Source organism: Amborella trichopoda, chromosome 7, assembly GCF_054954075.1.
Source record: "Amborella trichopoda isolate Santa Cruz 75 chromosome 7, AtrichopodaSantaCruz75HAP2 v2.0, whole genome shotgun sequence".
NCBI lineage: Eukaryota > Viridiplantae > Streptophyta > Magnoliopsida > Amborellales > Amborellaceae > Amborella > Amborella trichopoda.
This window is the reverse complement of record NC_142342.1, coordinates 9,638,902-9,655,156: the sequence shown is the minus strand read 5'-3', so window position 1 is coordinate 9,655,156 and position 16,255 is coordinate 9,638,902. Positions and strand designations below refer to the sequence as shown.

Genomic DNA, 16,255 nt, shown 5'->3' with positions numbered 1-16,255 from the left:
CCACCGTTCATGTTATTTCCTCCCAGATCATCAAATCTGCACTATTTTTTGGGCTGAAAAATCATGGATCTAAAGCAGAAATGCATCTAGAGTTACTTGGGTTGTGTTTCAATCCCAAGTCCATCTCTACGATGGATTCTTGGAAGGGATGCCATTTGAATAGACACTCATCTAAAGTTTTCCTTACTTTTTTCACTATTGGGTTTCACTTGAAGCACATATAGGGCCAGGGTTTATCTCTACTTTTTTTCCTTTATACATGCAAGTGTTGGACAATCAAGAGAATATCGGAGACTATTGGTTTTTCAGAGAGTTGTGGAGAGTTATGTTTTGGGTGAATTCCCTTGCAGGCACTTAGAGAGAGCATAATATCTTAATGCTCTTCTATTTTTCTTAAGTTTATTTGCTTTCTCCCTCTGTGTTGTGTCAAGTTCATTTCAGAAAGAAAAAAAAAAAAAAGACCATAATACAATTCCAGAAACCGAAACCAATTCCAAATCTAAAACACCATTACCCAACAAACAACCTCATCCAACACAAAATCCGAATCCAAACCATAAACATAAAACCCAATAACACAGAATTATGCAAAAACAGAAAAAGTTGCAAAACCAAAAATGAAACAGCAAGGTATAAGAATTTACCGCTCCTTCTTCATCACCATTAAGAACTTGAGAAACAATGAGACCATGGAAAGACCTAGGGCCCGGGCTTAACCCTGCAGCCACCATATCACGCAAAACTTCAGCTGTTCCAGCTGCATCACCAGCTCTGGCCCTGTCCATTAAAGCCTCCATGAAAGCAAACCTAAGCCCTCTCTCCACTGATGAAGAAACAGAAGAATCATCCTCTTTAAATTGGGATTTCTTCCTCCTACTACTTCTCTTCTCCTCCACTTTGGAGCCTCTGGTTGGCAGCATGGCAAAAGCGTTTCCAGGTGTTTTTCTTGGGTATAAGAGAGGAGAATTATTCATAGAAATGGGAGTTAGGATGTGTGAGTGTTTGCTAGGAGGTGGCATGGGATGATGGTTGGGAAGGAGAGCTGCCATTTAGTTTTCCTCTCTCTCTTATCCGGTTGCAGAGGGTGGCGGGGGAGTCTTTTTGTTTAAATAGTGTGAAGAGGGAGTGAGAAGCGAGAAGTTCCCTTGAAAAACCGCCCCTAAATGTTACTTAAATACCTAATCTTACGCTGCAACGGCTCCTTGCATAAGTGAGCCTTCGTTTTAAAACCTGGATCCGAGGGACGGATCTTGTATCATATCATTGGATCAGCCATCAAACCCGGATCGGTGGGGTGGATCATTTATCAAAAAAATTGTATCTAACTATTGGGATCAGCAATCCAAATAAGGTCTGAATATCTATTCTTGATCCATAAAAATTAAAAATAAATAAAATCAAACCCGGATCAGTGGGGAGGATCATTTATCAAAAAAATTGTATCAACTATTGGGATCAGCAATCCAAATAAGGTCTGAATATATCTATTCTTGATCCACAAAAATTAAAAATAAATAAAATAAAATATAAAAAAAATCACGGGAAGGGGATTTAAGGGACTTAAGGAAACATAAACCAAGCTTAAAAAAAGAAATAATATATATATATAAGAGGAAAGATTTTGGGAGTAACTGAGATGGAACAATACTATCCCATAACTAGTTTGTTCCCTAGTGATACCCATCTAAATTGGCTATCTAAATCTCAATTGGCTATCTAAATCGAAAATCGATGGGTTTTAAAACAATTAGTGACCCCTTACTTCCTTTTTGTGGGATATATCTTTGTCTACTAACTTTGGCCAAGGGTTTTAAGACCTAGCGATCCATTTCAAACGGGTCACTAATTGGCCATACCTAACCTACTCGATCCTTCTCCTAAAACTCCTTCAATATTTCTTTCTTTTGTCTCTTTCTTTGGTCCCCCTAGATTGGCAATCCGGCCATCTAACATGTATTTGTGAGGTGGACGATCCACCCCATCAATCCATGTTTGAAACATTGCTTTAACCCTCGAAGAGAGAGAGCATCCCAAAGATAGTGCTTCCAGAGAAACAGAAATTTATTCAAAGAAAAGCTATCACACATAAGAAAGCACTTTGATGGATTTTGAGTAGAGCACTTTTGTGACTCTGCTGATGTTAAGATACAGAAGAATGCACACATCGTATACAACTTTCAGGGAAATGTCTCTTAGAATTTTAAGAGAAAAATAAGTTGCTTTGGATCATGAAGTGCTATAGGAAATGTCTCTTAGAATTTTAATAGAATTTTAAGAGAGAGTGAGTTGCTTTGAATCATGACGTGCTATAGGAAGCATTTACTATGAATCTGTTAGGGAAATCATATATTAATATATCATAGACAACCTGGAATCGTTGCTGTATACAGCGTTCATATTTTCAGTGGATATATCAATATACAGGTTTCTCAGTGAAACATGAGATTCTTTCATGGTTTCAGAGCCATATACCATATTCTCCCTGTTCTTATTTACTAGATTATAATATTATGTAATTGCCTAAACCCGCCTGTGCTTGTCTAGAATCCGTTTGTAGATCCACTATTTTGTGGCTGTTGAATCAATCTTGGATCTTGTTGATTCGGTATCTGATTTGCACCATCAGAAACCAGCAAGGTTGTTGATCAGTTTTGGACATTGCTAATCCAAAGTAGTGAGGCTGCTGATTGGTCTGTATTCCTATCGATCCAAGCTCCGATTTGCATGTCGAGCCAATCAAAATTTCATCATCTGGCGACTGCTTTTCAGCTCTGGGCTCTTTCAGGCTCTTCTGATTCATTCAATTCTTTCTTTTTCAATGATCTCATCAAGGTTGGCCTTTCTATCTCATAATTAGCTTGTGGCCCTTTCTCTCTCATAACTGGCCCTCGACTTAACCAACAATACCTAACTTTGGCTTTTAAAGTTGGAAAAAGTTTATATAGACCCAAGGCTCTAAACAATCAAATTAAAGCCCATCTCAAAGATTTCACTAGAAGAGTTGTTTTGATGCCCAAATATCATCAAATTGATCATCTCGATATCGAGATACATGGACATGAGCAAAAAAAATGGATTTCAAGTTTTGAAAATAGTGCATCTTATAACCCATTTTTGGACTGTCAATTTTCAAGTTTTCATAGATCTGCACGATCTACACTATTTTTTAAGCATTAAAGTTTATAATTGAAGATGAAAATATATTTTAAGGCTATCACAAATATTTCCAATATTGAAACCACATTTCTTGATACTATTTGAAGGTGCGCTTACTTTGATTGTTCAAGCCTCGGTTCCATACAAACCGCACCTGATCGAACAAAGTTGTGGTGAAATTGTGTTGCAACTAATCATTTGTGGTCCCCCAGTTCAAGCTTTCGAGTGCTTTATGTGAGACTCTGAAAGAAGTGAGATTTTCTCGAGATTAGAGGTAAAGAGAGAGAGAAGAGAAAGAAAATCGGTATCATACAAGTAAGGAGCACGAACTCAACAAACTTAGGCCCCCTCTTTTGATGTGCTGAGGTGTTGAAATTGAAGGTGCACTTCTTATGAGCCAAGGAGGAAGAAAACAGATTAGTCCATGTGAGAATTGAATTTGCACCACAAATATTCATTTTGTCATGATTTTGCCATAGTTGGATTTGATGGCCTCTTCTGATTCAGTTCGATCCATCACTATCACAGTGGATTGAACTATGAACTAAATCATTGGTTCTATCTTATGGAAAGTTTTTTTAAAGGAAAATGACTATGAAATAATATGGAAAGTTTTTTTGAAGGAAAATGACTATGAAATAATACTACTGCCCTGACAAATAATGTCCCAAAGCATATGATACATTAAAGGGGATGATTTGGAGTTTAAGTTAAAAGAATGGGATATTAAAAATTAGACAATTATTTTGTGGATTGTCTACTCTGTCATGCTCTCAATCAATATAAAACTTGAAAAATTTAAAACCGCCAAAAAGACATGGAACTTTCTTGCCTCACAGTATTTCCTGATAAAGAGCTATGAGGCAAAACTAAAGATGATCAGTCTCCTAACTTTCACTCTCAAATATCAGTTATTTAAGATCAGTTGGCCTTAATAGAACTCAAGTGGACCGCTGACATAACATTGGTCCCGGTTTCTATGCAGCCAAGCCTGCATGTGAAGAAATGCGGGCTTCTTAATAAATCTATTTTTGAGGTGGATTTTAAGGCTTACTTTGTAAGGACATGTAATCTCTAACATGGAGATTATGAATATGAAAAAATAAATAAGTTCTAAAAACTAGAAATAATAATTCTAGTAAGAAAACATTTGGACCGTTAGTTTCCATTGTTTTCAGATGGAACACCTACTTGCATCCATCTTTCAGATGGAACACCCGTTTTAATCCTAGAGGCATACTAGAGAACGAAATCAAGGCAGCAACACCTACTTGCATTCATTCGAAGTGGTTCATGCCAAATTGTCTTTGATACTTGGTCATTGGTTCTCATCTAATGCACCATAATTTCAATTCAGTTTCCTGTCCGAGTATATTTCACAATAGAGATATAAAACAAAATACCTCATTTTTCCAAAATCTAAATCCTTAGCTTTGTGTAGTATCAACCATATTGACTAGTTACATGCACCCATAAAAACTTATCTGGGTTTTCATCAAGGTCCTCAAAAAAATTCAAGATCTACATATAAAGGACGGGTGGCCTCACACCGACGTGCGCCATCAAAAGACATGGATTCTTATGACCATTTTACATGACTTTCATCGATCATGAATTCCTGCCTCCAGTTTTGAATCATTATTTTTCTTCTTTTGGATGGATTGGCTCAACTTAACAATGAAATAGTAGATCTAAGATGTTAGCTCCTAGTTTTCAATAGTTCCTTCGTTGATTAGCAAAAGTTACAGTTGTTAAAAATAATGATACAGTGCAAGTTAGATGGAAGAATCAACACTCTCAAAGTTCCTTAGCAAGGCATAAATCTTTTTTGATTGTGGGTGAGATCTATCTGCCATACAGAAAGTGTGAACCTTGTTTCCAATTTTAATCTAACTAAACCCACTTCTCTTCTTCAAACCTTTATCCCTGATTACAGTCCTTAACTTAGCAACATCGCTCCATCATCCTTCCTCCGCATATATATATGTGACATCATCACATAATATCCAGCTTCATTTCCCTCATCGTCGCACTCAAAGACATGCTTCGACGCAATTTCAGCAAGCTCCACATTATTATGAACCTTGCATGCACTTAGAAAAACACCCCAAACATCTCTATGAGGCACAAATGGCATGCTCTTTATAAATTCATATGCTGCTTCTAACTTTCCGGCTCGCCCCAATATATCAACCATACAAGCATAATGTTCTCGAGAAGGCTGAATCTTGTACTCAAGAATCATGGAATTATAACAATCTTGGCCTTCATCCACCATACCAGCATGACTACAAGCCGAGAGTAGAGAAACGAATGTGATCTCATTTGGTGCCACATTATGCAATTTCATATTATTAAAGAGTTTTAGAGCTTCTTCACAGTTGCCATTGATTCCATAACCAACAATAAGGGCATTCCAAAGAAGCTAGCCGAAGGCAAGCATCCACACTTGGCATATATGTCTATAAGAGAACTAACCACATAGAGATCCAATTCAAAGCTTCTTCGAAGTATATAAGCATGAACCTCCATACCCAATTGAAGAATTGCAGAGTGAGAACAAGCAGGTAACAACATGCACATGGTAACTTTGTCAGGTTCCACACCGTGAAGCAGCATTCGACGAAACAACAAAAATCCATAACTGATAAGCCCCCCTCAGACACAACCAGATATCAATGTATTCCAGGTTACCAAATTGGCCTCTATTCCTTTGGCTCCCATCTCTAACAGCAAGTTAAGTGCACATTCATGATCCCCAATATGCAAGTAACCAGAGATTAAGACTGTCCATAAGAATATGTCTCCATGAGAAACTTTGTTAAACACAAGATGAGCACACTCAATTTTATGGCATTTTGCATACATTTCAACCAACGAAGTGGCTAAATAGAGGTCATAATCATATCCAAAAACCAGAATATGAGCATGAACTAGCTTCCCCAAATGCAAGGCTCTCAAACCAATACAAGCTTTAACAATGAAGCTTAAAGTGAATTGGTCAGGTAAGATGCCACCAGAAACCATCTGGAGATATAAAACCATTGCTGCATGGTGTTGTTCTTGTTCAATGTATGCTTTTAACATGCAATTATAAGCATAAATGGTTTGTTTCAACAATCGATCAAACATGGTTCGTGCATCCAACGCCCTGATCGGCTTGCTCGCCAGGACCGATTTGCAAGATAAATGGGTAACTAGAATCTGGCTATGAACCATTTGGACCTCTGATATGGAATTCGCTTTCAAAATGGACTGTAAAATACACTCGTAGGAATTAAAAGGGCTTTCACGTTCATTGTAAATTATGCTGATTTCGGTTCTTGAATTCAAGAAATTGAGATTTTCCGCCTCCTAAAATAGTAGAAATCTGCTCTGTCTCCAGTATCCCACCAAATTTAGGGAACAATTCTTGATCATTAAAAACAACTGTATAGAAGGTAGAAACCTGAAATTGAAAATCTTCTTTTGATTGCGAAATTGATGAGCTTTTCTGTAAGCAGGATGATACGCATTCCTTGAATCTTATTATGACCTTCAAGACGCTATTTTTTATCATTAGAAGCTGAAACCTGCAATTGAGATTTTCCACTGATTCAAAATTGATTGCACGTCCTCCATTTGAACCCCAACTCAAGTTTAATAATATCTCCTTTACCCTTTCTTGTCTACAACTTCTTTCCTTTCCTCGATATCCTAGCATACCCACGTAAAACAATGCTTCGTTCTATTACACAACGAGCAAACGCACTTCTGCTTATAGGAAAAGAGCCTGACCTTAATTGGTTGGCACGTAACGATTTAGAAGGCTACGTCCTAGGCTCAATTCTCAATTCTCAATCCCTACCATGAGCAGAGCAGAGGCCCTATCCACATTGACTCACCCCAAAAAAAAATGATACTTACGGTCCCATGAAAATATGGATCACGTATATTTTTCTAGGCCAATTTCTCAAAAACAAGAAAAACATGCTACCCTGCTCAAACCATTTGGAGCACAAACCAAGCATTATTTGCCAAGGCACATGCACATATGAAAGGCCAAGATAGATTTGGGCTGCTATGCTCCACCACTCCATATATAAACAAGGGGAGAGAGAGACCATATATAAACAAAGAGGAGAGAGAGAGAGAGAGAGAGAGAGAGAGACAGGGGGCCGGGGGGTCCAGCGAAACCCCTCCACAGACAGAGAGAGGAAGAGACTAGCGAAACCCCTCCACACAGAGAGAGAGAGTCTAGCGAAACCCCTCCACCACTTGTAGGAGGCTCATAAACATAGAAGGGCAGAACAAAGACAATCCCATACAACACGAGTATCAGTGAGAATTTACAATGATTGATGAATGAACTATACACGACACTCGGAAAAAGCCCCCCGAGAGGCCATTAAGTTACACCGATTGCTCATTCATTCCAACCCCATCTGTGAAAACAATATCAACACACAAAATGACCCCAGCACAAACATTATTCATTGCCTCAAGCTAGAGCTCCCAACCTTGTTAGTAAGAATAGGCTTATCCTTTAAACCCCCCAGAAGGGTTTCAGAGCCACTACTCGATTGGTTCTCAGCATGCCCAGGCCTCATCCATATCTTCAAATGGCCTTCTCGACAAACCGTGAGGACAGACTCGTGAGTGAAAATCAAGCCTGAGAGAGGCTCCGCGTGCACACGATGAGCAACGACAGGAGACAATTTGGGTACGTCTCTGATGCTTGGGGCGGCTTGGAGGGTCCCAACAGGACTCACATTGTCCCAGATGGCATGTGGGCTTCCCCCGCTGAATGTCGGGGAACCTCCAGGGGGGCAACGACGTAGCGGGACAACAATTTCATCCATCACCAAGTCCCATAGAAGCAACTGAGTGTCCTGCTGATTTAGAAAGATATTAGATATGTTTAAGACCACGAAAAAACACATTCAGGTTTTAAATAGTTTGCTAGCACCTCCATGACCATCCAATGTCAACAAGGGATGGGCGGGGTGTTGTTCCTCTGCTCAATGTCTGACCAAATGATTAAGCTGCTATCACTTGTAACAAAATGCTGCAATCATGTGTGTGTGTGCATGACACTCACGAAGCAAAGTTCACGCAATGCAGTAGTGAAGCATGTATATACTGCTGTCTGCCGGCAAGTAAATTACCCTGCCTTATGTTATCTTCTGGTCAGAATTGTTTTCCATTGGTTAGCGAAGGTAGAACTCCATATAAATAAAGCCTAATACATACTAATACCATAACTGACACATTTAACGCTCCAGTGAAGCTGATTTTCATCATAATATCAGCCCCTAGATTTACGAATTAATATTATTATTACCCTTTTTTTTAATAAATATTATTGTAACCCTTAATCAATTGCAGAACCTGATGGAGAAATTAATGATATGCGAATAGGGATAGGAACATTTTGGGTGAGAATTTAAGGAAGAGGACTTTGATGCTTCATCGCAAAGCAAATCACTGTACAGCTTTCTTTTTTTACATAAAGTTGACTTTATACATGCACTAATAAAGTGTACATATGTGAATAGCCCTGGTGTAAGTGACACTAAGGAGGCTCTCCTGGGGAACTGTTTTGTTCTTGACAACTGTATTTATATGCACATACAGCTCTTCATAAAAACAACTTTCTTTCCTTTTTTTCCTTCCCCGGAAAAAGTATGGAGATAAGCAAGGGAAGCAGAATAGTCTTACCTGACCAACAGAGCCAAATCGGTACATCACACCCTCGCCTGTGTTATCTGAAGATGGTGGAGACCAAAATGGATCAAAAGCAACACCACTCACCTGCAAAACGATCATGGGATACCTAAAAGTAATTCACCAGTATAAATCATATAGACCATTGCATTGATATTTAGGTTGGTTCAGATTTTGTCTATGACAAGTGACATTAAGGTTGGCAGCCAGAACATCAACCTTGGATGTGGTCTCTGTCATAGCCACTCAGGAGGCCAAATCCCTAGACTACAACATTAATAAGTGAATATGAACTTACCCATGAATTATGGCCCTCTCCCCAAGCCACCACTTTACGATCATCCATGCTCCAAACTTGAACTAGGTCCTCTTCCCCACCAGTCAATATGTATTTACTATCAGGGCTGCCCAACAATTGAATGATCCACTTTTAGATATCATCTCATATCAGCATCGTACCTAGATGGAGATCTTAAGTGGAAAATATTTTTTGAAGTGTTAACGGTGGGAATAGAGCCTAGACGTTAGGTTGAGGCACCTGTCCCCTAATCACCAATGGCCCAACCTCGTTCCCAATCTAAAGTGGAAAATATTAACATACCAAACTTAACACCAGTAAAAGATTTAAAGAAAAAATAAAGCACCGGCAAATATAAAAGGCAGGGGACAAGAAGTAGAAGATTTGTCCATTACCTCCAAGCACAACATAGTAAAGCACCATAATAGCTTTTGCCCCCGCATATCAGTTGCTCCTTTGAGTAGTCAAATACTCTCAAGTAGCCTGCATGTGCCACATAATCCAGTACAACATTTTTATTTAAATTTATTCCTCTTTTTTTCATAAGGAGGCTAGATTCAAATGAAGTATGCAAGCAAGAAAAGTAAAAAGGTCCACAGTATGAGGAATCGGAGAAGCACCATCTCTTCCAACAGTTGCCAAAAACATTCCATCAACTGAGAAGGAAATGTTGTTTATTGAACCTTGGCAAATATGCCATCTGGAAATGGCATTGCTCTGCAAGAGAATCCTCACATAATCAACACAAAATGATGCAAGTCATGATAAAAAAAATGCACCATAATATCAACTGCATATAATCTTGGGAAAACAAAATATGTTATTGTTGTAGACAAATAAAATGTCAGTAAATTTTAAAACTCTTCAGACATTGTTTTCCAGAGAATGTGTTGCGCAAAACCATTGTATCATTTTTCTAAAGAATTGCCTACCACCTTGTGAATATCTCCGATCTTCCCGGCTGAAACCAAAAGTAGCACATTTTTTCATGTTCTCATATAAGTTGTATTAAATTCAATACAGTTTTAGATACTTATCAAGATCTGGCCCTCACTGTCCCCAAATATGACATGATAGAATTAAGGGTGAGATTCCTAGTGCCAATTTGGTTCCCTGGAAATGGGGCTCCTAGAGTCTCATTTCCACAGAAACAGCCCAGACTGACCTGTTTGGTTCCTTCTGAAGACAGAATGACATTTCTGCAGGGAGTCCTGTATCCTCATATTAAGCCAGATTTCAGGAAATGTCAATTCTGCGGGAAGTCCTGTATCCTCATATTTGGGTGCGATTGACATTTCCTGGAATCAAAAGTTAAACGCACAGATCCTAGTGTTATTATTAATATTTTTAATACCACTACTACTACTATTGTTATTATAAATATTATTATTCAAAATATTTATTAGTGAAATAGTGATCATTTAAATTTTTTTTATTATAATATTATGTTAATTATTGTAGTATTATATAATTATTATTATTAGCCAACCCCAATTAATTGGGATAAGGCTTGTCGCCCCTCTCATAACGGACAAAGCCAGGATCCCCTCTATCCCTCCTAAGATCCAAGTATTCCGCTGGATCACTCTTCATGAAAGGGCCCTAACCCTAGACCATTTACAGAGGAGAGGCCTATCCCTTCGTAATAGATGTGTTATGTGCCTCTCGGCTGAGGAGACTAATCCCCATCTTCTCATCCATTGCAAGGTAGCTGATGCCCTTTGGACTGATGTACTTAACCTGTTCATGTGGCATTGGGTCATCCCCAAGTCCATCCCTCAGCTTTGTTATATCTACCTGCGGACCCCTTGGAAAAATTCTGGATACTTCCTATGGAGAGCCTCCATTGCTGCCATTTTATGGACCATTTGGCTAGAAAGAAATAGCAAAATCATTAGTGGGGAAGCAGCTTCTATTCTCTCCCTAATTGAGGGATACCGCTCCTTTAGTCCCGATCTTGGCAAGCAACCACAAACTCCTAAAAAATTACTTCTTTGCTGTGACCCATTTCACAACTGGCATAAACTCTTACATTTGCATATTCCCAGGATCTCTTGCTCCTCATTGTGGGGACCACCCCACTTTGGGCAAACCAAACTAAATTTTGATGCTTGTTCTCTCCAATACCCGGGCCCCTCTTGGGTAGGGGCAGCTTCCGCAACTCAGAGGGCTCCTCCCTCCTTTCTTTCTCCTTACCTATTGGAACCACGGATTCCACTACTGCAGAGGCCAAGGCCTTGCTTGAAGGGCTCCAAAGATTTGACCCTACATGGAACACTGAACTGCTAATTGAAGGCGACTCCAGCAACATTATTTCTGAAGGCTTTGGGGCTGCTCCTTGGCCCTGGAGGCTAGACCCCATCTTTGTCAAAATTTCTGAGATTTCAAGCATGGTGAGGGTCACCTAGAACCATGTTTTTAAAGAAGCCAACGAGATAACAAACTCTCTAGCTAGGGAAGGAGCTAGCCTAAACTCTAGTATAGGACCGATGGGATTTTTTTAAGGCCTGCGCTCGATTTCTTTATCCCCTTGTGTACCTAATTTACAGCTTTTGTACACTTCGGATTGTTTGCATAGAACACCCATCTCTTGGGTTGGCTATCTTTGGAAGACTCCCTTACTATACCCTTTTATTGATATCAATACAATTGTCAACTTATTCAAAAAAAAAAGTTGATAATGATAATAACTATAATAATAGCAATATTATTATTATTACTGTAATAATAATAATACAATAATATTATTATATAATTATTATATTATATTTATATTATTAATTAATAATTATAATTATGATGGTAATGTTTGAAGGCACATGTTTCATGGAATGTAATGTTGGATTTAAGGACTGTTTGGATATTCTATTTTTGCCTCAAATTTTGGCTGTTGTTGAATATCAAAAGACAACTCAGCAATTTTGAAATATTGCCATTTATTCTTCACTTGGACAAACGCTAAAAAGGACCTAAACAATTCTTAAGTACAATAATCACAACATTGAGAATGGTTATTTTAAAAAAAATAATGATAAAATGTAAATTTTTAATTTCCTCAAGATACATCTTCCAGGCAATCCAAACAGTGAAGATGCATCTCCCAGGCCTCTCCCAGATGCTATCCAAACAGCATACACCCATCTTCTAGATTATGCCACTTCCCGGAGATACCAATTTCAGGATACACATTTCCCCAGGAGTCTCATTTCCAGGGAACCAAACAGGGCCTTAAGGAAGTTCTTTTTTATACTGAATGGGGCCTTAAGGAAATTCCTTTTTATACTGAACGGGGCCTTAAGGAAGTTACCATCAAAGCCAAGCTCCAAAATACCTTAGGTTGTTTGCTCACCTAAACCTTCAGCCTCAGAAACAAGACTGACATACAGATCACTATTATCTAGTTATGTACCAATCCTATGCACCAATGCTGAACTCTATCATAACTGAAGTCCAAGAACTTCGAGAAAACCTAATTCATTAACACCATAATAAGTACCTACAAATATCCCACCATTCTATCCTTCCTAATTTCCATATAAGACTTTTTCTTTCTCAATTTATTTCCATAAAGAATTAAAGATTGTTCGTAATCACATCTTCTACAGTATGTGGCCTCTCTTGAGGATCATATGACAAACAACAACTCCAGAGAGTAGCCATCAAATGTGAAATGAATCAAAATACATTAACCGATAAAGATCTGACCAAGAACACCCCATGTCACACCCCAAGAATTTATAATACTGATATTCCTGAGATGTGACAGTCAAAACATATATATACATCGCTTTTTAGGACAAATTTACAATGGCGAATTTTTAAAAAGTAACAAAAGAAAGTTTAAGCACAACTACAATATCTTCCCAAAGTTGATCCTGACGAGCACTCAAATGAAACCGCAGTTATCCTGAAAAATATTTACCATAATTTGATGAGTTTGGCCACTCAGTAAGTGATCATCATAATCCTAAAAATAATCATGGTTGAAAGATATCAATATTTTCAAAAAGGAGATCTATTAACAGAAATGCATCAACAGTTTCACTTTCAGTAAATGCATAATTAAATATAATCCTAATAATTGAAATGCATATAGCACTTTAACGGCAGTGCATAATTCAAAGGATTTCACAAAATACCCTACTGGAGTCCCAAGTAGGTCACCTATATACCCCATCAGCGTCCTGATGGGTCCACTTAATCCTTATCGGCGTCCCAGATAGGTCCACTTAATCCCTGCAGGTCCACTTATACCTCACCGGCATACCGGATGAGTCCACTTAATCCCTACCGGCGTCCCGGATAGATCCACTTATACCTCAGCGGTGAACCGGATGAGTCCACTTGCATACTTAAATTATTTCTAAATCTCTTTAAACATTTGAAAGCAGCAAATATCATGTACTCAACATATCACTGAAATCATTAATATGAATTTCACTGACACCACTAATAACAGTCACTTTCAATAACATTTCAACTAATCAAATATTTTAGGCTCAAATTTAGAAAGGTAGCAGTTCGTAAAGACATTCTAGCATAATTGCCAATCTAATATGTATAGAAAAACTCTTATAGAAATTCAAGAATACGGAATTATCATAATTTATGGGATGTTAATTTGCAAATAAATATTTCACAACAATGCTATAATCAAATGCAAAAATATCAATTTTCAGATAATAAGGCAGTCATTTGCACATGAAATTCACAATGTCTAAATATTTAAAAACAGTAGAAAGAAATCTCACAATTTTACTAAAAGCAAAAATAATTATTTCATTTTATTTTTAAAAAGAATGGATTATTTTTCGAGACAATGACGTCACTTACACACAAAACTTATAAAATAAAGATCCTGGACGGAAATATCACTATTTATTAAAAACAGACTATTTTTCAGGAAGACGATGTCACTTACACATAAAATATTTGAGAGGGAGCTTCCGATAAAAATTCGGTTAGAGAGAAAAGTTCACTGTGTTTCAACCAGAGAGAGAAAAATCTCAGAAGTTTTCTAGGGTGGGAGTCCTTGCCTCTCGTATTTAAACTCTTACAATACCTTATTATAATATTTTATTAAGTTACACCTCATACACGAGGTGTAACCGTTACAATACCCCTTATATGCTTAAAGCCCACATCCACTTGACGTGGCAAGGCAGGAGCAAACAAAAGAAACTTAACCAAAAGATTTTGAAAATAGTGATGGTCCCTAAGGACCATTATGCTCATATAGACCATCACCTATTAAAAGTTTCTTTCCTTCTTCCTTTTTTTTTAAAAAAAATTTTTAGAATTATTACACCCCATCACTAATCCTTTCCAACACACTTTTACAAATCCCAACCTTGAACATGAAAACCACTTCAAGAAGGCCCAAGCAGGTACTAAACACAACAGTGTCATAGATAGCATTCCTTTTAAAGCAACACCACCACATTACCCAGCCTCCCTTTACTCGAAACAGTCTCTTGCTTTTGGAAATCAACGGTGGCTGCACCTTTGTGGGCCCTTTGGATCCAGCGCAATAATAGAATCTTCTGAGGGGAGTTCTCACCTTGGTCCAAAGTTTTTTTTTTATTCTTTTTATAATGTTAACCTTGTATTACTATAAAAGATGAAGAATACAGCAGAAAGAGGGTAGGGAGGACCGAGAATACCTTCGAGACAGGTATCTCAGTCTAAAAGCAGCCAAGAAACCCTATACAATCTATAACCTTTTGCAGCGGCTGTAACCAAAAGAGAGGATACACAAAAAATTGGGCTTATAAGCTCACCCTTTTACAGAAATGTACAACCAAAAAAACTAGTGTCCTTGGAGATCTCGAAGATCCAATGCAAAAAAGGAGGTGGACCATCCAATGTCATCCAAGTGTGGTCTTCGTCGCACACCATCTTTAGCAAGAAGGTCGGTGAACCCGTTCGACATCCACCAAGTATGCCTCCAACAGACGTTGATATCCCTGCAGAGGTGGTAAATTTCATCAAAAATTCTAGAAAGGTACCAAGGAGGGGTGGTGGTGCCTGCTGCCCATGAAACAATATTTTTTGCATCTCCTTCCACCAATAAGGATTGACCCCAGGAAGGATTATAAAATTTTAGGCCCATAAGGAGTGCCAAGGCTTCTGTGAATTGTGAATCTCCATGTCCAACAAATTCTGAGTATGTCTAGAGAACATTTTGATTGTGGTCACGAAAAACTCCCCCTACTCCTGAAAGGCCTTGGTTTCCAATAGAACAACCATCGAAGTTTAGCTTAATGGCAGTAACTGGAGGAGGTAACCAGTTTTGAGGCCGCCGATGCTTGAGAGGCTGAATTCGGATAATATTGTCCCATTGTCTGAGGAAAAAACTCATAGGAATCCCACCAAAGGTCCTATTGGTGGAGGCCCAAAAGGTTACAAGGGATGTAACCTTATGAAATAGCCCAGAAACTTCATTCGTGTGCCCTTGAAAGACACTCTCATTTCTTTCAAGCCATAAAACCCAAACTGTAGCAGCGACAGCTGCCCTTCACAAAGCTGTACCTGCTTTGGGCCAAGGACCTCCAGAATAATGAAGAAATAAGTCTTTTACTGAATGTCGGAGGACCCAATTGAAACTAAACAATTGTAGGATCAGTGTCCAAAGCTCGAAAGCCACATTACAGTGTAGAAAGAGGTGGGGGTTACACTCCTCTGTCATACACATTACACATCTGTTTGGGAGTGGCAAGCCTCTTTTTTGGAGCTGATCAAGAGTGAGGGCCCTATGACAGCCAGCAATCCAATTAAAAGACTGAACTTTTGGAGGAGCTATTGTGTTCCACACCTTGAAGAGGGGAGAGATGGGATTTAAAGGGAAAGTAGAGGAGCTACAGTGTAGAAAGAGGTGGGAGTGACTCTTTGCAACTGAAAACTTACCAGATGGGGAAAGTGACCATACCAAAGAGTCACTCCCTGATAAAGATAGGAACACCGGGTCAAGAGCAGCCGATAGAGTGGAGAACTCTAATGTTTCTTCTTCGGAAAGGTTCCTTCGAAAGGAGGGGTTTCAAGATCTACGGCCCCCTGCCAAGACCATTTCATCTGCAATATTGGACTCTTTGTTGG

The 16,255-nt window shown here is 38.5% G+C and overlaps 3 protein-coding genes across 19 annotated transcripts in view; all 3 read right to left on the bottom strand.

Moving 5' to 3' along the window:
• The window catches only part of PTAC3 (plastid transcriptionally active 3), a 35,256-nt gene extending 32,464 nt beyond the window's left edge, over nt 1–2,792 (bottom strand). The window contains exon 1 of the mRNA XM_006854278.4: nt 645–2,792. Within this exon, the coding sequence (XP_006854340.2) occupies nt 645–1,049 (405 nt within the window). The 5' untranslated portion in view covers nt 1,050–2,792. The remainder of the gene's footprint in view (nt 1–644) is intronic.
• Nucleotides 2,793–5,520: 2,728 nt separating this feature from the next.
• On the bottom strand, nt 5,521–6,201 carry LOC105421419 (pentatricopeptide repeat-containing protein At4g25270, chloroplastic-like). Its single transcript, XM_011628781.1, has 2 exons — nt 5,888–6,201; nt 5,521–5,800 (listed from the first exon to the last, which is right to left on the bottom strand). The coding sequence occupies exons 1-2, from the start codon at nt 6,199–6,201 to the stop codon at nt 5,521–5,523; spliced, it is 594 nt and encodes a 197-aa protein (XP_011627083.1).
• A 1,192-nt stretch (nt 6,202–7,393) lies between these two features.
• Nucleotides 7,394–16,255, bottom strand: part of LOC18444101 (uncharacterized) — a 30,195-nt gene continuing 21,333 nt past the window's right edge. For 13 of the 17 annotated variants that reach the window (XM_088871796.1, XM_020673504.2, XM_088871798.1 and 10 more), the window contains 5 exons: nt 9,781–9,877; nt 9,556–9,643; nt 9,161–9,266; nt 8,857–8,949; nt 7,394–8,027 (listed from right to left, as the gene is read on the bottom strand). In XM_088871796.1, coding sequence (XP_088727922.1) covers nt 7,629–8,027; nt 8,857–8,949; nt 9,161–9,266; nt 9,556–9,643; nt 9,781–9,877 — 783 coding nt within the window. In that variant the 3' untranslated portion in view covers nt 7,394–7,628. Of the gene's footprint in view, nt 8,028–8,856; nt 8,950–9,160; nt 9,267–9,555; nt 9,644–9,780; nt 9,878–12,702; nt 13,068–16,255 lie in introns of those variants that run through there. The other 4 variants (XM_088871801.1, XM_088871802.1, XM_088871799.1 and 1 more) reach the window with 1 other exon arrangement.